Below are 23,768 nucleotides of genomic sequence, written 5' to 3'. Positions count from 1 at the left end.
ACTAGCTCTTTATTTTACAGCAAATTGCTACAACATTCAGAACTTCAAATGGCCAGCATCTAAAGATTTTTTCCTCCATCAGTCTTCAATAAAATAATCACTTATATAAATAAAAAAGTTTCTATAAATTGATTATTTCTCCTATAAAAGAGGGAATGTTTTTTTATTTCCAAGTATTGCCTATACATGATGCTATCCAGGGAAATTCTGCTGAATTATTTTAGTGTCAATTCTCATTCGGCCTGATAAAAAAAATCTGTTGCATGTTTCTAATATAACATTTTAATTGTGCATTTCTGTCCTCAAGTCTTCAAGGCATCTCCTCCAACAAGATCCAAATTTATATATTTTCTTTATCCTCTCCCTTCCGGCTTAATTCGTCGGGAGGAGAGTAAACTTTCCCTTCAGCACCTCAAAATAGCCGCTTTTTTTTTCTCTTGTGGAAGAAATCATCAGAAAACCATCTTTTCCAGGAATTAAATTAGATAAATCTCAAAGCCCTGGGTCGACCAAGAAGAACTTTCACTTTCAATAACTTTCTCTTCTTCCTCCTGCGCATACTTGCCCGGCTGTCAACTTCTTTGTGGCGGCCATTGCGGACCGCCGCTGCACCGTCCTGGTAACAGGGGTTCTGCCGCCAGGGAGGGGGTCTGCAACACCCCAAACCCTTCCTCCGGATCCCCTTACCTTCAGCTACCCCTGCAGGGCAGCCTTGCTCCGCACCCGTCCGGGTCGGAGCCCCAAAACGGCTAGCGCGGCAGGGATCGCGCAGCTCGCGAATCCCTACCGCTCGCGAAGCCGACAAACCGGAAACCCCTATCTAGACCAGCATCTTAACCACTCCTAAGAAATTGCTCTTTATTTTACAGCAAATTGCTACAACATTCAGAACTTCAAATGGCCAGCATCTAAAGATTTTTTCCTCCATCAGTCTTCAATAAAAAAAACACTTAAAAAAAAAAAAATTTTTAAAAAATTATTAATTCTACAAAAAAAAAAAGAAATTATTTAAATTACTAATATAACCAAAAAACACCCCAAAAAACTCCCCTCAAAAAAAAAAACACAAACCCTCCTCATTCGGCCTGATAAAAAAAATCTGTTGCATGTTTCTAATATAACATTTTAATTGTGCATTTCATTCAGTGCACTGCAAGAATAATTAAAGTGTGGTAACTCCCCCCCCCCCCCCCCCCCCCCCCCCCCTGCCTCCCCCCCCCCCCATTGTGATTGCTCTATAGAGAAGGAAAAGGTACAAGCAGCATTCTTTTCAGTTGCAGTGTCTGTCTTTCTACAGCACTCATAAACTTCCAATCGAACATGAAGATCTTTGACCTGATTCAGTGTCCTAATTCAGTTTGAGTTCCTTAGTATGGACTCTGCTTCTGCTCCAGGAAGCTAGAGAATTGGTTCAAAGCAACCAAACCCAGCTCATGCCCTAAATGAAATCTCATGTCTCACACCAATCTCTTATGTCTTCAAGAGGCAAAGGCATTTGATCCCAGAAAATTAATTGGGCATACACCACACTACACAATTTGGCAATGGGGATTATACAGCGCAGGCTCCCTTGGTAACACATCTTCAGATTTGATGTACAAAATTCAGTATTTGCTCTACTGTAGCATATTTCAGCTAAATAACTTCACCGCATTAACTGGCATTTAAGTAGGCCATGTGAAATGCTAAGGATTATTGCCATCATTTTATAGCCAAATGCAGGCAAAAGCAATAAAAGATATTTATCTCACAGCATGAAAAGTAATTCTAGAAGTCTAGCTGAATTCCTTTGTGTAAAACTCTATCAACAGAAAAAAAAACCATCAATAAACATATGCAACATTTAATCAACACTACCTGAGCTAATATGGGATTTTAATTAGTTGACTTGTGTCTCCATAGCTCCATTGCAAAAGAATATCACAAGATTATGCTAGTCGATAGCTGTACGATGTAGAGCTATTCAGAGTAAGGTCTATAAAGAGAAGCATTCATCCATTTAAATCTAGAGGAAGAAAATGGAAAACACTGAATTTTTGCTATGTTCAATATCGCATATATGAACTGATGGTGTGCCATTTTGTAGCATTTTTGGCAGAAATGAGTGGTTTACATCTGTTAAACTAGAGACAGACAATTGACTGGGATGGTAGGGACATCCACAATGGTAAGGACAAATCCTGGCAACCATGATTGGTGTGGCTGCATCTATTTCTGTAAAGATATATTAAAATATGCTACTACTTCTAACCTTCCAGGATCTCTAATCTACATCATCCTAACATGGTGTACATTAGTCTTAGTACATTATTAGTACATTATTTCTGGGTAAGTCGGCATTCGTCATAACAAAGTACCTGGCTTTATCTCCTGCCACTTTTATTTATAATGGAAATATAGGACTATATGGGGAGAAACAGTATTACTGATTTATTACAGATACTCCTCAACATACGATCATAACTTTCCATTGCTAAGCAAGACATTTCTTGTTAATTTTGTCCCATTTTATGACCTTCCTTGTCACAGTTGTTAAGTGAACCACTACAGTTGCTAACGTAGTGACATGGTTAAGCAAATCTGGCTTCTCCATTCACTTTGCTTGTCAGAGGCTTGGAAAAGGTGTTCATATGACCCCGGGGCACTGCAATAACTATAAATACATGCCAGTTGCCAAGTGCCCGAATTTTGATCCCATGACCATGAGGATGCTGCAAGAGTTGTAAGTGTGAAAAACAATTACGAGTGTCACTTTTTTCACTGCTGTTGTAACTTTGAACAGTCGCTAAACCAGTTTCCAGTTTTAAAATTAAATGTTTTTTAAAAAAGATTTTAAAACTAAAATTAAAATCACATCATTTAAGTGGACACATTCTCTGGTTAAAAACAAGATCTTTGTCATCATCTGCTTCTTTTTAAACTGGAGATGCTAGTACTAAATTTGAGGTGTTCTCGATGCAAAGCATGGTATCTCTTCTCAAATATAGTTGTTTCATAAAATTAAGGCGAATTTCTCTGGATAGCAGCAGTTTAAAATTCATGTACAGGCAACGATTGGAGACAAAAGAGAAATTGTTCTTTAAAATTCTTTTTCTAGCATGTCAGGAATAGATATTGGTAGCTCATCATCTCCATTTGAGCCCTCCCACACATCTCTTATTGTCTGTAGTTATTCTTAGCCTGTTAACCATCTCCACAACTCCTGTGGCCACTACATTGGGGTTTGATAGCTCACAACTGTCCTTTTTCTCATGAAGTTTAGATTATATTTCTCATGTGCATAGGTGTTTGTCCACTTTTGTTATTACAATAATAACCAGAGCATAAAATAACTCTGAAACTTGATTCAAAACCCATCCTTTTAAGCTTCATCCAGGATTTACTATATTTTTTTACAAATGATAGCTAAATCATGATAAATTATGCAATTTGAGGTTATGGACATAATGAGACACTTCGTGATAATTAATTGTACATCCTTTCAAGTTTAATCTTCTGCCATTACTTACTGAATGTTAAGTTGTTGCACATGTGCTGAAGAAGTGAATTGAACTAAATGGTGAATGTTTCATTGCTAACAAACTATTCTTGGTGAAAAAAATGAAATGTATAAAATGTAAAACCTGCAAATATGTTAGGGATAAAATAGTACTTTCCTGAATTGCATAAAATAAGACAGAATAATAAATGTCTAAAGATTCATAACTAGTGGTTTATAATACAAACATCATGTACATCAATGTTCCCAAAACTACTTGTGCTTCAAATCTATTCCAAACATCCAATAATATTGAACCAGCATAAAAGGCATAGAGAAGAATTAAATTTATGAGCAAGAACTATTTGATATTTCATACATGTAAAGCACTTATAATAATGTGCTTAATAAAAGCTAAATTAGATGATAAATAGGTCAATGCATTTCACATACTTATTTGGGGGGGGGGGAGAGAAAATCCATTACAAAGGTGATCAAAAGAGAGAATTTAACTATTTCTTCCAAGTCCATGTGCCTTCCATGAATGTAATTGTTATTTCAAACTGAAGGGAATTTTAAGAAGTTTTTCGATTGGCACTCTAGCAGGACAGGAGCCAGAGGGCTCTTTATTCTTATCTTTCTGCCATAACTACAATTCTGTTAAAAAATATTTACTCAGGGGTGGGATTCTACCAGTTTGGAATGGTTCTATAGAACCGGTTGTTATGATTCTGTACAGTTCAGAGAACTGGCAAATCGTGCCCCTGGCTGGCCCCGCCTCTCTCTGCCCGCCCCGCCCATCAGTCCTTTTTGAGCATGTGCAACATTGCGCGCATGCTTGACATCACTGACTGCATTCTTTCCTGCCCAATCACTTCTTAAGGGATTTATTTTATTTCCCCCTGCACACGATCAGCTATTCCTATGATCAGCTGTGCCGGGATTCACCTCACTTACTGCTTAGCCCAGGAGGCTTCCCTGAGGCCCAGGAGGGCAAAAGTGGAGGGGGGCACAGCCCCACCCCCCATTTTTGCCTTCCTGGACCCCCAGGGAAGCTTCCTGAGAGCAAAAACACCCCCCAGGAGGCTTCCCTGAGGCCCAGAAGGCCCCAAAACAGAGCGCAGGGGGAGTGCTATGTCCCCCCCTGCTCCTTTTCTTCCTCCCTGAATCCCAGGGAAGCCTTTTTCCCTCTTCCCCACAATCAGCTGTTCCTATGATCAGCTGTGCCAGGATTCCCCTTGCTTCGACCAGGAACCTTCCCTGAGGCCCAGGAGGGCAAAAAATGGTTGTGGGGGGCATAGCATTCCCCCCACAACACCCTCCATTTTTTTCCTTCCTGGGCCCCAGGGAAGTTTCCTGGGAGCAAAAATGCCCCCCAGGAGGCTCCCCTGAGGCCCAGAAGGTCCCAAAATGGAGCTCAGGGGGGGTGCTGCACACACCCCCATGCTCTATTTTTTTCCTTCCTGGGCCCCAGGAAAGCCTTCTGGGAGCAAAAATGTCCTTTCAGGAGGCTTCTCTGAGGCCCAGAATGCCCCCAAAATGGGGGGGGGGGGAGGTGTGCTGCAAAAAAAGAAAGAAGAAGCCATGCCTACCCAGTCACATGGCCATGCCCATCTAGCCATGCCCACATAACCAGTTGTTACAAAATTTGAATCCCACCCCTGTATTTACTCCCTTATCTATAGGAGTAATCAGTCACCCAGGTCATGGTTCTTGCCAAAGATGCTTTTTCATAAGGCAACCGGACCTTGTTTTTCCTTGAAGACATTTCACTTCGAATCCAAGAAGCTTCTACAGTTTTGAACCAAAGAAGCTTCTTGGATGAGAAGCAAATCGTCTTCAAGGAAAAACAAGGTCCAGTTGCCTTTTGAAAAAGCACTTTAGGAATATTTACTCCCCTTTGTATTGTCTGAATTTTAGCATATTTCTCCCACTGAATGTTATTAGAGCTTCATGTAAGTGCTCCTGGTCTAAAGAAGGAATGCAAGTGAACAGACAAACCCAAAGTGTAATGCTTGTTTCATTTATTTTATAAACATCCAGTAGGCAGCATGCCAGCGTGAAAGACTAATTACTTTCAATCAGATCAATTAAAGGAATAACTAAGGCCAGGTGTGTCTGAGTAATACATTAATAAATCACAACTTATTTTGTGCAAGCTTTGCAATATATAAATATCATGAACTTTGGATGTCCTCATTACACAAAAGTTCTAACCATGTGGACTCCAAAGGCAAGTCATGCCCTATTCAATATGTGTGTATGTGTGAAAAAAAAGTCATTGAAACCTATTAGTCAAGAAAAGATTATAATGTTTTTCTTGGAATGGCAATGGAGAATCCTTCAAGAATGGCTCCCTGTTAAAACTCATTCTAAAACTCCAGGAAATTTTTTTTCTAGGGATTGCAAGTGGGTCATGCAAGAAAATGACCCCAAATTTACAAGCAAGTCTACAAGAGAATTGATAAAGAATAATTTCAACATGTTGGGGTTTCCCATCTTTAATTCTGCGCTGGGATGCATTTCAGAAATGCAGGGGGCTTTTTCTTGTACTCATAACTTGTCCTCTAAGAGCAGGTGATAGTCATGAGTAGGGAGCCTTTGCACAGGTATATTTTGTATGCCAGTTGTACTCATTCTATACCACAGACTGAAAAAGTTCCAGATAGTCTACTTCATCTGGGGTCACTTGAAGCAGTGAGTCAACTACTCTCTCATCAACTCCCCCAAAAATAGATGGTTGAGACTGGATAAAAGTTGTCTAACACAACTGGGTCCAAGAATGTCTCTTAAGAAGAGAGCACACAACTGCCTCCTTTGAGACAGGCAATACTAAACCTTCCCTCAAAGAGGCATTAATCATCATTTGGACCCAGGTACATGCCACTTCCCAGGAAGCCAAGCAGGAAGGACATGAATCCAGAATACAAGTGGCTGAGGTTCCCCAAGATCAACCGGCTCAAATTTGTCTGAGATATTGGGATTCAGACAATAATCATATAAATAATCTGCATAAATAATCATTGTTTTTAAGGTCCGTACCGAAGTTCATGAAATGGATGAAGGTTCCAGATTACAAGGATAAGAATATATTTGGTGTTCCTTTAATAGTCCATGTGCAAAGAACAGGGCAACCCCTTCCACAGAGCATACAACAAGCCTTGCGATATTTACGTAATAATTGCTTGGATCAGGTAGGTTCTTCATTTTGATAGATGCATATGTAAGTACACAAAAGTCACCTGACAGCTTTATCTGAAACTAATCTTCTAGATCAGGGCTGTCAAACCTGCAGCCTGCGGGCCGGATGCATCATGCACTGGTCATGCCCGTGCCCGGTTTAGCGAAGTGGGAAAAAGTCCTGATACATTCCATGACAACGCGAGTTTGACACCCCTGTTCTAGATGTTGTAGGCTTTTAAAATAACTTGGACTTTTATTATTTTGATTTTATTTCTGTTGGGGATATTTAGCATACCTGTAGTATAAAATATATGTGATGGAAAGCATCCTATTTTGCCAACCCCCAGTGCTGTAGATAAATATTATAATGAAAAGAAACTGTATAAAATCAAGAATGTGATCACTATCAGAATGACCAATTTCAAGATGATTAAATGTATTATTTACTGATTCTGTTGCTACCATACTCAAAATGGAGCTTTTTTATATCTAAAGAAAAAAAGGATTTTATAGACTAAAAAGAGCACTTCATTAGGACATCCAAGCACACTCAAGATCAGTCGTGGGAGGGGGATCACTATCTCCCCCACCCCCAGCAAAATAACAGTTTCCAACCTCCACTTCCATTAGTTTCTCTTCCCTCCTGTTTTCATTATATAGGAAGGGATTCATACCTAACATATCCAACCATTTCTGTCTGATTATTTTGTTTCGGTCTATTATACAGAAAATATGCTTAAAACAGACATCAGTTTTAAACCTTTGGAGACCTAGAACACCTGGAGCATTAATTTTAAGGACTCAAAAATACTAAACATTTTGACAGGATTTAATTATATTCAGATGGCTGAAGAGTAGCCAGTAAGTTTTCTCTCCCTCTCTCTCTCTCATTCCACATATCTAATCCTTCTCTTCTTTTCTTTTTACATCTACTAATTGTGGTTATCTAACTTTCACTATGGGATTCTTTTCCAAAGAAAAATGTAACAGTTGTCTTGAAAATGTAGAGTGGACGCGTGCTTTTTCTTCATTTATAATTAATGGAGCTCAAGATCAGAAACAAATGCTACTATATATTTTTTCTAATTAATTTTTTTATGCAGTTCTTTGATACAGTTACAATTTCTCTGCTCTAAGATGTAATGGCAAATTAGTACTCTATATCCATTTCCACATATGCAGCATGTAGAAACAGACTGCTCTGTCAGTCAACCCATATTTTCTTTATTACATCTGTGCATTGAAATTCCCTGTATGTCTAGGAAAGAGCAGAGAAGTCACACATTCTCTATGGTTTTTTTTAATCCTGAAAAGGAATGAAGTCCATCTCAATTGCTCATAATTGGAGACTTGTATAACCTTAAATAGAAAAAGAGCTAACATGAATAAGGTGTCACCAAATATTGTAGATGTGACCTGTTCAAAACACTTAATGTTATCATTGCAGCTAGAGAATTGTGTGATTAAATAAAACCATCTAAGAGGAAAAACTGCTTGGTATTGGTGGCATTTCTGGATTGCAATTTTCAAAAGGAATGGTACTAATTAAAAATATAAGACACCAAGAAATATGCTTACATTTTCCTAAAATTTGACTCATTGCTCTGATTATTAAAGGCTGTATATAGTATGAGAGATTTACTTTAAAAAGCATCAAGTGCTATATTATATTCTGAGCCTTTTTAAAAAAAGATCTTTAAAATATTGAATAAAAATCCCGATCTTACGCATGGTAGGCTTCCTTCTCTCACTGTCAGTGTTTCACACCAAATTTAATCCTAAATATAATGTCTGCCAAGCTGGGTTTTGTGACCAAAGGCTGTGACAGTTTTACTAGTAGAGGGTTTTTTAACCCCTTAAATTGGATGTGATTCTGCAGTAATTTAATAATTGACCCCTCAATTTATTTTTGTCATTGCTAGATCCTCTTTTGAATATAATATCCAGAAGCTATTTTATTCAAGTCTCCTTATTTCTTGAGCACCACAATTTTATGCATTTTAGACTGATAATCAAAATTATTTCCCCAATCTCCATCTTTCATATCTCTCTGCTAAATTTATTAGAAATCGTCTGCTTGTTCACCTGTTAGAAACACATATTTTCACACTGCTGTATTGCCTATGCACATGCATATATTTAAAATAAAATTACTTTTACACAAGTTCTGAGCTTTTTATCCAGCACCCTAGCCCATTAACAGAGCATGGAGCTAATGTTCCTCCTCTAAGATAAGGAAAGAGCTAATTTATAGTTCAGTACTGGCTGTAGTCCAGAAGAGCACAGCTTCCTGTCAGTGCCAAACTGCAGCATCACCACTCTCATGCCACATTATTAGAAGTTATTATAATAGTCCCAAGTGTGATAAATCATCTAAAAGCCCTGTTGTGTAAGAGAAAATATATATGTAGAGATTCTGAAGCCAGGGCATTATTTCTAATTTTTTGTCAACTGTTACCTTTTTGGTAGTTAAGGCATATAATTTGCTAAAGGTGGCTTCAGTGATACATCCAGTAAAGAAAAGAAAAAGAAAAATACAATTGTGATTGATCTTGTGCCATCTACTGGTTCTTCACCCCGGTGCAATATACTGCATTAATTCTTCTCCATAATCTTTGTAACACCCTCATAAAAATTCTGTGCCTGCCCAATAACTTAGTTTGAACTGTTGTGTCATTGATTCCATCTTTAAAAGGGAGGCTTGGTGTATCGTAAGTATCATCCTGAGTTTTAGTTGAGGTCTTAGTCCTATATGTGTTAAGCCTACATAGATCTTTCAACAACTCTTTCATTGTTTTTTCTTTCTCAAGTGCCACATTATGGACACTACCAATTTTCAGAGTCTTTGGTACACTCAATCACCTCATTGTTGCCACTACCACTATGATTGGTGCTGTTCTCTATTACAGTTTACTCATCTAAAATATGGCCTTTCCATCCATAACAGCTGCAAAATATTCAGTGCACTTCTTCTGTGAAGTTTCCCCTTTTCATATTTAATAAACCATAATGTTTCCATATCATGGAGGAATACAGTAGTTCGTAATTGTCATCAGCCTTTAGAGACTACATCATAGCCAGTCATATTACCACATGTTCTTGTGACATCTGCTTTCGCATCTTCTTTTTAAAAATTTTATTATTGTTTTGCTGAGTCAGTTATGTTTTGCTATGACATTTTAACTGTATTTTAATTACATATCGGATATTTTGGAAGCCATCTAGAGTCTTTTGGAATCAGATAACTCTAACAAATCTAAACAATAATAATAATAAAGCAGATAACAAGACCTGGCAATGGTTAAAAGCAGGAACATTGAAGAAAGAGACAGAGGGCTAATTCTGGCTGCACAAGACCAACAACAAATGCACACAAAGCCAAAATTGAGAAGATAGCAACAGCAGCAAATGCTGCCCCTACAAAGAAACTGAAAAAACAATGGCCCACCTAGCTACTATAATGCTGCAAGAAGATTGCACAGACTGACTACAAACAATGATATGACAAAGTACAACAATGGTAAATTGAAATTGCAAAAAATACTTTTTGCCTACAAGTAAGAATTGGTGGGACCACAAAATAGAAAAATAATATAAAAAAAGAAGAAGCTAAAGTGCTCTGGGACTTTAGGATTTAAACAAACAAGCACCTGCCACCTAACACCCCAGACTTAACAATTGTCAATAAGAAAGTTTTTTAAAAAATTCTGGATGGTAAACATGGAAGAAAAGTGGAGCAAATGGAAGAGAAGTGCCAAGTGGAAGAGAAAGAACTGGAGAAAATCACAAATAGGAAGATCTGCAAATAGCAGTTAAAGAACTGTGACAAAAGAAGGCAAAGATAATACCAATAGTAATAGACACCTTGGGTGTAATCCCAAAACATCTGGAGCATCACTTGAGCGTCAGCATTGACAAAATCACCTTCGGTCAATTGCAAAAGGCAGCTTTACTTGGAACAGCTTACATCCTGCAACAATACCTTTAACACCATCAAACAAAAATTGCCTGTCACAGGTCCTTGGGAAGGATTCTTTATCTAGATAAAAATTCCAAATCCACTCTAAATATCTGACTGTGCAATCAATATAATAATAGTATTTCTTTGGAAAGGTATGATTACCTGATTCTTTCGATGACACTTCTCCATAGTGTCGCTGCAATAATTAAAAAAACAGAATTGTCAATATTCATTAAACTTCGCAATAATGAATATTACTATGCATTTTTGCTACTTAGTTGAAGCAATTGCAATAACATTTATAGATATTAGTAATATTTGTAATTTGAAGTTGTAAAATTTTAATGTATTTATCATGATTAACATTTGGCTATTGGATTTATTATTGTTAAATGCTACATGCTACATACTTATGTATGTCTTTAATTTATTTTTACACTAATTTCCTTATAAAATATCTTAAATTATTTACAAGAACACAAGCAAATAAAATTACTATAATTCAAAAACATTCAGTATAATATATATCTTGGCACGTACACTCACAAAGGCACTTACAATCTGGATGCAGATATAGCTGCACCCTGAATTATCAGGAAAAACATTATTCCAGAGAATGGACTCCTCCTAGAAAAAGTCCATTTTCAAATTTTTAGGAAGAAGTAGTAGATATGTTTGCCACCTTGAGTTACTCATAGCTTATAAGTAACTTATATATTACACCTCATATACTTATAAAAGGTGAGTTAGAAATAAATAAAAATGTTGATAATTTTTGATTAGCTAATACAACTGAAGAGAAAATTATCCAGGCAAGGCCTATTTTGACAAACACAATTTTAGATTATCAGCCTGAAATCTTGAATTTGCTTACTCCCCACAGCCATCTATATTCCTGCCTGAAACCACAAACTAATCAGTGAACTGAGACCATAGAAATTCTAACAATATAGTAGAATAGTTGTAATTTCATTCCAACAACCAATTTTCTTCTTTTTCCCCTCATTATTCAGTCAAAATTCTGTATCCACAGAAAATGCTCAGTCATCATTAGAGGCTGTAGGAATGTTTTTGTTTTTTTCTCCCCTAAAGGCAGTTTGTATTTCTGCAAACTCACATACTGCAGATGTGTGGTATACTTAATGAGATAGCACACAGAGGAGGCAAAGAAAGACTAAGTACTGTAATTTGGAAAAGGAAATGTGCCCACTTTCTCATAGTTTTTTCTCACTGTGCCATCTCTTCCACTATGAAATGAAGAGAAACAACCTTAATACATTCCATATGTTATAACTTTGCTTCACTTTAGAATAAAATTGTCATTTGTGCAAAGGAATTAGCTTTGGGGAAAATTCCTTTTAAGAGAAGTGTTCTAAAAGGACAAAGTGGTGTAAAGCTGTGAGCCCACACATTTGAAGAAACATTTATTGTAGAAGAAAACACACATTAAATAATCCTAATTCCTATCCTGCTCCCAGAAAAAGACCAGGAAGCCATCATTAGAGAGGAGAGGATAAAATAATGCATGATCAAACAACACCTTGAATTATCTTTCAAGGAATTGGGACAAATAGTATAATTTAAACTAATAGGCAGCCTTTTAATGGCTAGGAACCACATGTAGCATATAGTGGGGTAACAGACTAGTGAGCAAGGCTGTATTATGTCCACCTGTAGGATTGGGACTGTATAGGTTTTGGTGCTGATAAGCCAGATTTAGGGCTTAATTATAACATTTTCTTCCATTTTTTTCTGTTTTCAAGTATAAAAGAATGAAAGCAGATCTCTGGTTTCCAACAATAGTCAGGATGAGTTCTATCAGAGAATATCAGAGTTTGCAGGTTACCCATTCTGGCTTAAGCAAAAAAAAAAAAAATGGCAAACTCAGACTTCATGCTCATGTTCTCTGTAGTGTAAAGTACCAGCTCTCTCTTGTGAATAAGTTGTCACAAGACAAGAGCCCTGTAACCTAAAAGAGACAGTTGGTATAGTTGTTATACCTCCACAACCACAAAACTCACTGGGTAACTTTGGGTCTGGAATTTTCTGCCTAACCACACAGGGTTATAATAATATAATAATGTCCATTGGTTATATTATGGAAGAACTCTTATAATAGCAAAGACATGACTATGACCTAATCATGCAACATTCATTAACTGCTCGTGTTAAATTCCAGGCCAATTTAAAGTGGGAGAACAAGTTTCAATGGTATTCAACATATAACAATTTTCAGCGGGATCATAAGGAAATTGTGCATGTCATTGATACAGAACCAGAAAAACTGTGAAATGATGTCAGAGAAATTGTTGAGGATGAATGTGATAACAAACTATCAAAGATGAAGAAGAAGACAAACAAACTGGATAGTGGAAAGTACCAACAGGAGATGAGAAGTCAAAGCCAGGAAAAATAAAGATCTCTGAAAGGAACCTAAAAAAGAACCATGACAGAAGAGACATGAAGCAGTATTACAACATCTATAAGGACACTGAGTATAAACTCATACAAGAAAACAAGTTTTCTGAAAAAAATCTTTGAACTAAAAAGGTCCCAACCACAAATTGTTATATTAGAAGATGCCAAAGGACAGTTAGTAACTTATTTGAAGAACATCAAACAGAAATTGAAGGAGAATATTGAAATAGAGATGTCAACATCCAAGATACCCAAGAAGATATTTCCTACTTACAAGAACAAGATAGACTTCCTGTGAGCAACAAGCCCAGCTGATGTCTTGCTGGCTTCTGCTGGCTAGCAAGACATCCTTTGTGAGAGAAATTGTAGCTAGATGCTGGACCAGTCTTAATTGAGCAATTATCTTCTGAGTTGAAATAACGTCTTGGCCATACCAAGCCCATTGCTAGTTGTATCACTGAAAAACCCATATTTCACTATCAAAACATAAGATGTTTTTTAAAAAGTTTGAATTAAATATGTATTTTGACTTAGCATGATGATGACAACGATGACGTTATATAATCTGTTATGGCATATATTGTAGGTGGGCCTTTTTCGTAAGTCAGGCGTGAAATCACGAATACAAGCACTGCGTCAGATGAATGAAAGCTCTCCTGAAAATGTCAGCTATGAAGACCAGTCTGCATATGATGTAGCAGATATGGTGAAGCAGTTTTTCCGAGATCTGCCTGAACCTCTTCTCACAAGCAAGCTGGGAGAAACTTTTCTCCACATCTATCAATGTATGTATTGAATTTGTTTCATTTGGCTAGGGAATAGTTATGGAATATTAAAGCCTTTCAATCTTTTAAAGATCTGCATCTTCTTTTGCAGTTCCCAGAGTTCCCCCAAGTTTCTAGTAAAATTTAACAGCAAATTTCTGAATAATGATGATACCATCAGTTCTCAGAGCCTCAATGGCATCAGCACTTAAATATATAAAAATATTAATAAGTACATGAATATTGTACTAAAGAATATACCTTGTGGCCATGCTAGAAATTAGAGGATTTTATCATCCAACATACCTAGAGAACACTGTTTGGAAATTCTGTTGCTATTCAGTAGAGCTGTAGATGTCAAAACATTGAGAATACATGTTTGCAGTTCTCTGGATAATGCGGTTTAATTGCACTATTGCATGTAAAGTATTTACATACAAGGCAATAAACAGTTTCTATATATAAAAGCCTTAACATAGGATTTCATTCAATATGATTCTGAAATAACACATAATGGATATTTTCCCCAGGGCGTGTGTGTGTGTGTATTTATATGTTCTTTAGGCAGCTGCTAGAATTATCATTTTACAATTTAACAAAGATATTTCAGATGAGATCATAGTGTGTGGGGAACAACAAGCTTATGGTATAAACAGGTTCCCTGGCAAGGAAACAGAAAAGAAACAGGAAGGAATCTCCTGGTTCAAGGGATCTTATGCTAACAGGATGGGAATTCCTTTTGATCTCTTTCTATACCACTCCATGCATGCCCCAGTTCTGCTTCAAGGACTGTGTCTCCTTACATGGGAATCTGTTCCACAAGCAGTATTGATTCCGCTGGCAGATAGTAATGTAGAGAAAGCTCAGACTATCTGAATATGTTATAGAAGTCCCTTTACATGATACTATCTCATTATATCCTATGTACAATATGCTATCTTTCATTATATGTGAAACTGAAGGTTGTCTCTATGATTAAATCCCTTTCAGTTTTGAACCAGGATAATCCTCTTATCCTGAACCAACCAGATAAAAGCCATACCTTTGCTCTAGATCAGGCTTGTCCAACCCGCGGCCCACGGGCCGCATGCGGCCCAGGTCGCCTCGTAATGCGGCCCAACGCCCACCCCAACCTTCATGAAAGATCCAGCAAGGAGGAGGAGGAGAGGCAGGCGCGAGGTGGGGCGAGGCGAGCAACAGAAAAGGCGGGCAACTGCAGCCCAAAAGTCCCGCCCCGCCACCTCCTGCTGTTGCCGCCGCCACCGCTGCTGCTTCTGCCCCCGCCACCGCTGCCGCCGCTGCTGCATTTGCAGGAGAGGCAGGCGCGAGGCGGGGCGAGGCGAGCAACAGAAAAGGTGGGCAGCCGCAGCCCAAAAGTCCCGCCCCGCCACCTCCTGCTGTTGCCGCCGCCGCCGCCACCGCTGCTGCTTCTGCCCCCGCCACCGCTGCCGCCGCTGCTGCATTTGCAGGAGGAGAGGTAGGCGTGAGGCGGGCGAGCTTTCTTCCCCCCCTCCCCCCCCCCACCCCGCAAAATTTGGCCGGAAAATTAATAAAAATAAATAATTTGCAGGAGGAGAGGTAGGGCGAGGCGGGCGAGCTTTCTTCCCCCTCCCCCACCCCGCAAAATTTGGCCGGAAAATTATAAAATAAAAAATAAAAAATTTTAAATAAATAATTAATAATAAATAATAAATAATAATTTTATTTTATTATTAATTTAATTTAATTTAATTTAATTTAATTTAATTTAATTTAATTTAATTTAATTATTTAATTTAATTTAATTTAATTTAATTTAATTTAATTAATTTAATTAATTTAATTTAATTTAATGTAATTTAATTTAATTTAATTTAATTTAATTTAATTTAATTTAATTTAATTAATTTAATTAATTTAATAATTTAATTTAATTTAATTATGTGCGGCCCAAACCAAATTTTCATCTTCTAATGTGGCCCAGGGAAGGTGAAAGGTTGGACACCCCTGCTCTAGATCTTAGCACATAATGCAGCCAACTAACTTGGCTAAGGGAACTTCTAATTTATACAAAAATAAGCAGATCTATGTTTTCTAAGCTACATTGACCTGTTCAAATATTGCACTATTCCATAATGTGGAATAATTTTGTTAATTTTGTCTTGGTTTTTTATTTTGCTTGTAAATCGGGAACAATGGTTTAGCATTATAGATTAACCAGGCTATTGGGTCTTGCTTAAATAATGACGTAAAATAATGCATGAAGCAAGAAACCAAATAATAAATAACATGCAGAGTTTTTTTCTGTGTGAACAAGAAAAGTTTCTCTGTCTGTATCTGAGAATATAGTTTTCTTTCAGAAGTAATCTTGAACTAAGAGATTAAATTCCACATAATCCTGTTTGTACTTAGAATCAAATTTCATTAAATGGCACCATTTTTCCCCCTACAGATGTTCCAAAAGAACAACAGCTTCGGGCAGTTCAGGCTGCCACAATGCTGATGTCAGATGAAAATCGGGAGGTTTTGCAGACCTTGCTCTGCTTCTTGAATGATGTCACTTCTGTGGAAGAGAATCAAATGACTTCTATGAATATAGCAGTGTGTCTGGCCCCTTCTCTTTTTCATCTCAACATCATCAAGAAAGAAAGCTCGCCACGGTGGGGATTGTTTACTAGTTATCTCTAACTCTTCCATTCTGAGCTTAAAAGTAATTCCATTATTGTCTTAATACTCAATCATGTTTGAAGTGGTGTTTACATTTGCAAGAGTATCCCCTTGACAAATTGACTGTTATTACTGTTTGAGAATATAAGCATATATATTGTGAATTAGGGGTAAAGAAGTATGGTTTCAATAGAAGTCCTTATCCTGGGTTGCTATGGAGCAAATCCCTAGCGACAGTTCTAACAAATATAGGGCATTTTTGATAGGCTTATTAAGATACTGTTGGATTACTTATTGCATTTCAGAAGTCTGCGTGTATGTGTTAGATTACCTGTTCAAGACTAAATGTACTCATCTTCTGGAGAAAACCCAGTCTTTTTCAAAACAGGCTGTACTTTTCTATCATAGTTGCTTAATTAATATAGTAGTAGCAATCATTCATAGATAAAACAAAATCGTTCTCTGATTTGCCCCCTTAAATGGTCCCAAACATTTTTTTTCCCAGCAGAATGAACATGGAGGTCAGATTCACACTTCACACTAAGCCTTAATGCCCTTTGTTTGCCCCATGGCTGCCATAATGCTGACCTTCCTTGTGTAATACACAAAGGAGAATATTTTAAGTGCTTTTTTATTACTTTGTACTTTGAGAATATCTTTTTTCCAACAATAAACAGGGTGTTTCTTCTCCTGTATAATGTGATAAAAGAAGGTTATTGTCTTGAACTTTGTGTGGATAGATACAAAAAAAAAATGCATTTCAGCGTTTACTGTCAACTCAAGAACAGCCTTGGCTTTTATCTTATTTAAAACATTGAATTTACTTGCAGAGTAATGCAAAAGAAGTACACAACAGGGAAGCCAGATCAGAAAGATCTCAGTGAAAATCTGGCAGCTACTCAGGGACTGGCACACATGATCACCGAGTGCAATAGACTTTTTGAGGTAAGTGAAAGACTTAGGTAGCATTATTCCTCTAAAAGAATGTCATGAAGCACTAAGCATATATACTAGAATAATATTTTAGTGTATTTCTTTGGATATTTTTATGGCACATCTGCATAAATTGATTTCAGTACCAGTTGAGATTCAGTTTATGATCAATTACTATTCCAAGATCATTTCTGATAAGCAATCTTGTATCAAGCCAGCTATTTCCACTGTATGTTTGCATACTCAATTTCTATAGGTAAGGAAAGTGTATTACACATGACTTGATTTAGAAAGACATATAGTAAAGTGAATCGGCTTGAATTAAGGAAGGTTTTGTGAAAGTGTGGAGTTGAAGTTTGGTTGTTGAACGCAGTAATTATGGGTAAATGGTTAAAGAAAAGCAAGCATGAAAATATATGAATTTTTTTTTTGTAAATTGTTCAACACTGAGCAGAGAATTAGACATGGATGCCCAGTCTGTGAACAAATATTATGGGAGACTTACTTAAGACTGGTGTGGTATAACAAAAGATTGTTTCAAGAAGTAATGGGTACTAAATGAATGTAGACAAAAGCAAGTAGAGTAGTTCTTGACCTACAACCATTCAGTCAGGAACTGTTCCAAGTATGACAGTACTGAACGAATGGTGGTTACATCCAGTTCTCAGAGTTCTGGCTATTCCAGCACCCACACATCCATATGAGTTCAATCTGGATGCTTGGCAACCAGTTCATACTTATGACCAGTTGCCAAAAGCCCCCAGTTCACTTGATCACTATTTGCAACCTTCCCTACTGGCATCCCAAAAAAGGTCACAAGTTATTGAAGGTCACAAGTTACTGAAGTAAATCTCTCCCAATTGTGCACCTTCTCCATATTGTCCACTTCCACACCTTCCACACACCTCCCTCGCATCCCCATGCACCCTCGTGAGCAAACTGCACTTTCCTTGAGCTAGACTATGCATCTCTGCAACCTTGTGCCCTCATAACTTGCAATGTGTCTTATCACACACTCCTTGTATCGTTGTGCAACCTCATGCACTCTTCCTGCATCACGCTATGACTCTTGGACACCCTCCTCCATGACCCATGGAGGATCATGGAAGAATGATATGGAAGAATGTATTGAGGTAGTTTGAACATAAAGAGAATGAATAAAATCACAAGACCTATGAAGACATGAAAAAAGTGAGTCAAGATGAAGTAGAAAACTGTGAATAATATAGTTGGATGGAGTTTATGTAATCTTGATAGGAAGCATGGAAACTTTAAAAATGTAAATTAAATATATACAGGTAGTTCCTGAAAACTTGCTGAGGAAGCTTAAGAGTCCCAGTTTTGATGCCATTTACATGAGCCCTCTGTTTAAGCATTTGTAGTAATGTGAATTTAGGAAATTTCCATGCTCCGTGTCTGAAGGATTGTTACATATTGGGGTTACCTTGTGGGTGTATTTGATTTTTTTTTCATGTTAATACTTGTAAGACACTGAGAGACTCTGGCAATGGTGCAACATAGAAGTCAAAGTAAGTAAATCAATAATAACATTATTTTTTCCTCTGTCTTTTTTTTCCTTGGAGCAGATTCCACATGAGATGTTTTGCCAGTCTCGGAACTCTTACATTGAGGCTGAAGTACATTCTCCAACTTTGGAGGATCTGGGCAAGCAAATGGATGAAGAAAATGGGAATTACCAGACCTACATAGAAAGCCTAATACAGAATCTTTGTAAAGATGCTAAGGACAAATTCAAAGGATGGGTCACTTGTTCCAGCCTGGAAAATACAGACCTCTGCTACAAAAAAGTAATTATAAAATAATCTGTTTACTTCTGCACAGTAATTTTGATAAACAATAGTTTCCATCTTTACTGAAAAACACTATCCAACATGCCAACACACTGTACATTAAAGTGGGCCTTTTAAAATATGCCATTTTAAAAACCATATTTTGTCGTCCCTCCCCCAAAAGTAAGATTTTAGGTGCTTCCAGATGTAGACTTTTGTATTATTAATCCGAACTTTTCATACAGCTTTTTAATGCTTTTTTTTAATGGAAGACATGTCTCTTGTTAGTGGAGTATGATGTTTTTCAGCTCTTATAAACAAGGCTGGAAAACGGCACATTATTAAACCTTCTTTGGAAATGCCCCTTGATGTTGCCATTGTGGATTGGAAAGCGTAGAGTTCAGGCACAATGAGAAAAGTTATCCTGACTTAGCTGATATATTTGGAATGTCTCTATATTCACTACAGATAGTCGCAACTTACAAGCATAATTGAGACTAGTTCAGTCATGAGTCATTGCAGTTGTAAGTCTGGATTGATTCTTCCAAAGGTTTTGTTTTGTTGGCAAGTGGCAAAAAACAAACAAATCATAGTCATGTGACTGCAGGACACTGCAATTTGTAAATGTGAGTGAGTTACCAGCAGTCAAAATTCAGCCAAAGTGACCTGCTAATATGATGTTTTGTGACAGCCAGAAGTGCTTTACAGGCTGTAAAGTACCTTTTCTAAGAGCATCATAACTTTGATGGGTCATTAAATGACTAGGCTTGTTCTGATTATCTTGTGTTTCCAGTTGCAGATCTATTTCATATCTTGGCCTGACATAAGCTGTCATGGAATTGAATTGCTTCCTAGAATTAAATTTGCACATTTCAATTAGCTCCTTAATTCAGGGATTCTGAATTTAATTGGTACTAGAAAATGTCTGCTCCTAATCCAACATAGCTTTAGATGGAGAGAGAAATTAGTGGATCTTCTCGGTCACAATAATGTTTCAGTGCATTCTAACCTGTATCAGCTGTATGCTTAACATGCAATCTCTTCTTTTCCATTTCATTGAGGTTGGAGATGGAAATCCATTAAGACTATGGAAGGCATCCATAGAAGTCGAGGCTCCTCCATCAGTTGTCTTGAACCGTGTGCTAAGAGAAAGGCATCTTTGGGATGATGATTTCTTGCAATGGAAAATAATAGAAACCTTGGATAAGCAGACTGAGATCTATCAGTATGTTTTGAATAGTATGGCTCCACATCCAACTAGAGATTTTTTAGTTCTCAGGTAATTTAGAGAAAGAAGCAACTAATTATAATATGATAACTAACTTATAGTCCAACATAGCCTTTCTGAAGGTGTCATCCTCCAGATGGACCTAAACTCCCACAATTCTCAGCATAAAAAGTAGCCATCTCGGGAATGCATCCAGTTAGGGAAAGCTGGTATCAGCTTATGTCTCTATCTGTGCTTCCTTTGTTATGTATGGTCATCTCTCTTTGGGCTCCATTGATTTTTCTTCCAATTTATTTTCAAATCAAAACATTGTATAATCTATGCATTATTGTGGAGTGTTCCCATAAAATCCTAACTATTAGCTACTCAAACCAGGTGTCTGACAAGACATATTGTTTAATCTATATTGTCATAAATAACATCAATGCAGCTGTCTTAAATTTTTGGATTTGCTCTGCTCCCATGAGAATAGCTGTTGTTTTCCTGGAAAATAATTTATTTTGACAGGAAGCAAATGGCTGTGCAAAAAAATATTCACATAACAGATCACTAAAGAAATAAGAAGTGTATCTATTATTATTCTTAGTATGGTGATAGAAGTGTGAGACAAATAGAGGAAACAAACTGCAATAAAATAAATATTTTCCATAAAGTTATTAAATGAATTTATATTATATTAAAATATGGTAACCATATTTTCTTGGAAAAAAATCAAGGACATACATGAAAAAGGGACAAATCTGAAAGCGATTCATAAGGTAGCAATTTTTAATTATGTTTATAACTTTGCTTTACAAAGGAATATTGAAGAGCAGAACCAAAGCAAACGTTACAAAAACACATATTCCAATAAAAGTATCTAAAATCAAACTGTACCTGTAAATTAATTTTAAAAAAACAGTTCCGTTTCCATATTTTTCACATGAATGGTACCATTTGTACAATAAAAGCCAAAACAAAGGGCAAATGTGAGTTTTTTTAAAATAAATAAATCTAAAGGACAGCTTATTGAAATAAAAGACTGCTAGTTATAATAAATGACATATGGTCATTGTATATTTAAGGACACTTGAAAGAATTTAGCAACTTTCCATAACTTTGTGCCCTCCGCATTCCAGACCTGATGAGACTCTAAGATGCAAAGGACGCATCAGCTTTGAGGCTGATTGATTAGAAATACTGAGGAATGAACAGCCTTAGTTTGGGAAAGGCTGAAAAACAAACATGATTGCCATTATTTTTATTGCAATGCTGCCCCTCCAATTATGATTTTCCTTATTAAAAAACCATCTGAACAGGTCCTGGAGAACAGATTTGCCTAAGGGGATGTGCGTGCTAATGGCTATCTCTGTAGAACATGAAGAAACTCCTTTGATGGGGGATGTGCGAGCAGTTGTCCTGGATTCCCAATATTTGATAGAACCTTGTGGCTCTGGAAAATCTCGACTGACACACATCTGCAGGATTGACCTCAAGTAAGTTCTATAATGATCAATGCCAACATCTTTGTCAGCAATCTTTTTTCACAACTAGCATTCCTGTGCATTGTTTGGCAATATAAGTAGGACAGTACAATTACTAAAAGAACTTTCATCCTATAGCTGGAAATAAAAATATACACATTGATCTTATGACTCTTTACTCAAGAATATATTCATTAAATTCAGTAGAATTTATTCTACATTAATACTATGTACATTAAAAGAACTGTTGCGTGTATCTGACTAGCCTTCGGTCATACAAGCGGTCCAGAACTATGATGTCATTTCATGATTGATTCTAGTAGTTGAGTGTTCCAAATTATTTTCTGAATTCAGTTTTAAACGCAGTTATGATTAAAGAGATCAATACTTAGACTTAAGCAATTGCTATGTCAGATTTATAATTGAAACAGTGTATTTGAAAAATGTATAACCTCAAGCAAGTTAGAAGTTACAAGGGTTTCCCCCCTTGCCAATATATGCACGCATACACTTATTTGGGTAATCTATACATGGCCACTTTATACAGAAAAGACCTACTGTATGTCTTATTGTAAACCTGCAGACACAAAACGAACTCTGATGACAAATCTTTAGCCCATTTCTAATGTCTGGAAATTTTGGGGTTTCTGCACAGGATCTATAAGTGTATCTATTGTCAGAAATCTGCAAATAATTTCTTTTTGTGTTCAGGTGAGATTGAGGAACTGGTAATTTGATGTAATACTTTCTTTTTGTTTTCCTTCAGAGGTCATTCATTAGACTGGTACAATAAAGGCTTTGGACATCTGTGTTTAGCTGAAGTGGCTAATATCCAAAATTCATTTCAGCCTCTGATTGCTGAGGGACCAGAAACAAAAATCTGAAAGATGTGGAGCCTGCATGTATAAAATGCCATGCATACCTGACAACCACTGGATTTACGTCTTGGTTTGCATGGCAGCTAAAGAAGAGCGGCTTGGAAAAATCTGCCATTATCTGGATTTATTGATTTTCTTCACTGAAGAACCCTTTTTTCACTGCTACTTTTTTCTGACTTTAACAGTAAACTTATGTCCTGTATAGTTTTGATATTTAAAAGCTTCTAGGAAGCTTGTTTTAAAGTGTTAATATGTAATTACGGTATTATTATACAATATAAATATTGTATATCTTTTGTTATGTATAATATGTGTATATATTTACATCTATCTTTTTATAGATAGATACTGCTATACAAAAAGAAATTCAATATATAAAGTGTTCTTGGGAAAAATTCACCTGCTTGGAATTTATTTTCACTTTGTTAGACCCCCAATATACCCTAGCTTAAATTAACTGCATTTACTATCTTTATAAGATAGTAATTTCTAATTTCTTATGTGTCTCGTGTTAAGAACTCTGCCTGTTTTAGTGTTTGCACTATTTCTAAACCGATACATGTAAAAGAAGAGGATACTTCCCTTAGCTTAATTTGGTACCTTCAGATGCGTTGGATTTCCTGTTGGAAAGAAACGTCCAGTTTAAATCCAACATGACCAGAGGCCAACAAGCTGGAGAAATCTGGTTTATAGTATTTATAGGACTATTAAAGAGTACATAGTCACAAGAGAATAGCAATGAGGCAGCAACAATATTAACTCAAGTAATTACAATCTGGCAATCATTTACAGTGGCCTGCAGAGTCAGCCAAAACAATAGTTTCCAGTGAAGAGTGTAGCTCCTTTATTAATAAAACAAAAATTTACAAGATTATTTTGATGAGATGTACTGAAATCAGTACCTACAGCTTAGGAATGTAGTGTCAGTTTAGACTTTCAAACGTTTCACTTTAGAATAATCCCGTCAAAATCCATAGGACAATATTTGTGATCTAGCACTAAAATCTCTGGTACAGGCAAACTTTC

The 23,768-nt window shown here is 36.8% G+C and overlaps 1 protein-coding gene across 4 annotated transcripts in view; it reads left to right on the top strand.

The window, feature by feature from the left end:
• The window catches only part of STARD13 (StAR related lipid transfer domain containing 13), a 115,293-nt gene extending 92,156 nt beyond the window's left edge, over positions 1 to 23,137 (top strand). For all 4 annotated transcript variants that reach the window (XM_026675009.2, XM_026675008.2, XM_087966357.1 and 1 more), the window contains exons 7-14: positions 6,513 to 6,672; positions 13,627 to 13,825; positions 16,236 to 16,443; positions 17,281 to 17,395; positions 18,970 to 19,191; positions 20,235 to 20,452; positions 21,700 to 21,876; positions 22,631 to 23,137. In XM_026675009.2, the coding sequence (XP_026530794.2) occupies positions 6,513 to 6,672; positions 13,627 to 13,825; positions 16,236 to 16,443; positions 17,281 to 17,395; positions 18,970 to 19,191; positions 20,235 to 20,452; positions 21,700 to 21,876; positions 22,631 to 22,748 (1,417 nt within the window). In that variant the 3' untranslated portion in view covers positions 22,749 to 23,137. The remainder of the gene's footprint in view (positions 1 to 6,512; positions 6,673 to 13,626; positions 13,826 to 16,235; positions 16,444 to 17,280; positions 17,396 to 18,969; positions 19,192 to 20,234; positions 20,453 to 21,699; positions 21,877 to 22,630) is intronic.
• Positions 23,138 to 23,768: the final 631 nt, after the last annotated feature.

The sequence above is a fragment of the Notechis scutatus genome, chromosome 5 (genome assembly GCF_049901735.1).
Source record: "Notechis scutatus isolate UNSWTSFEM ecotype Mainland chromosome 5, rNotScu1.2, whole genome shotgun sequence".
Lineage (NCBI taxonomy): Eukaryota > Metazoa > Chordata > Lepidosauria > Squamata > Elapidae > Notechis > Notechis scutatus.
This window is presented reverse-complemented; position numbering and strand designations above follow the sequence as displayed.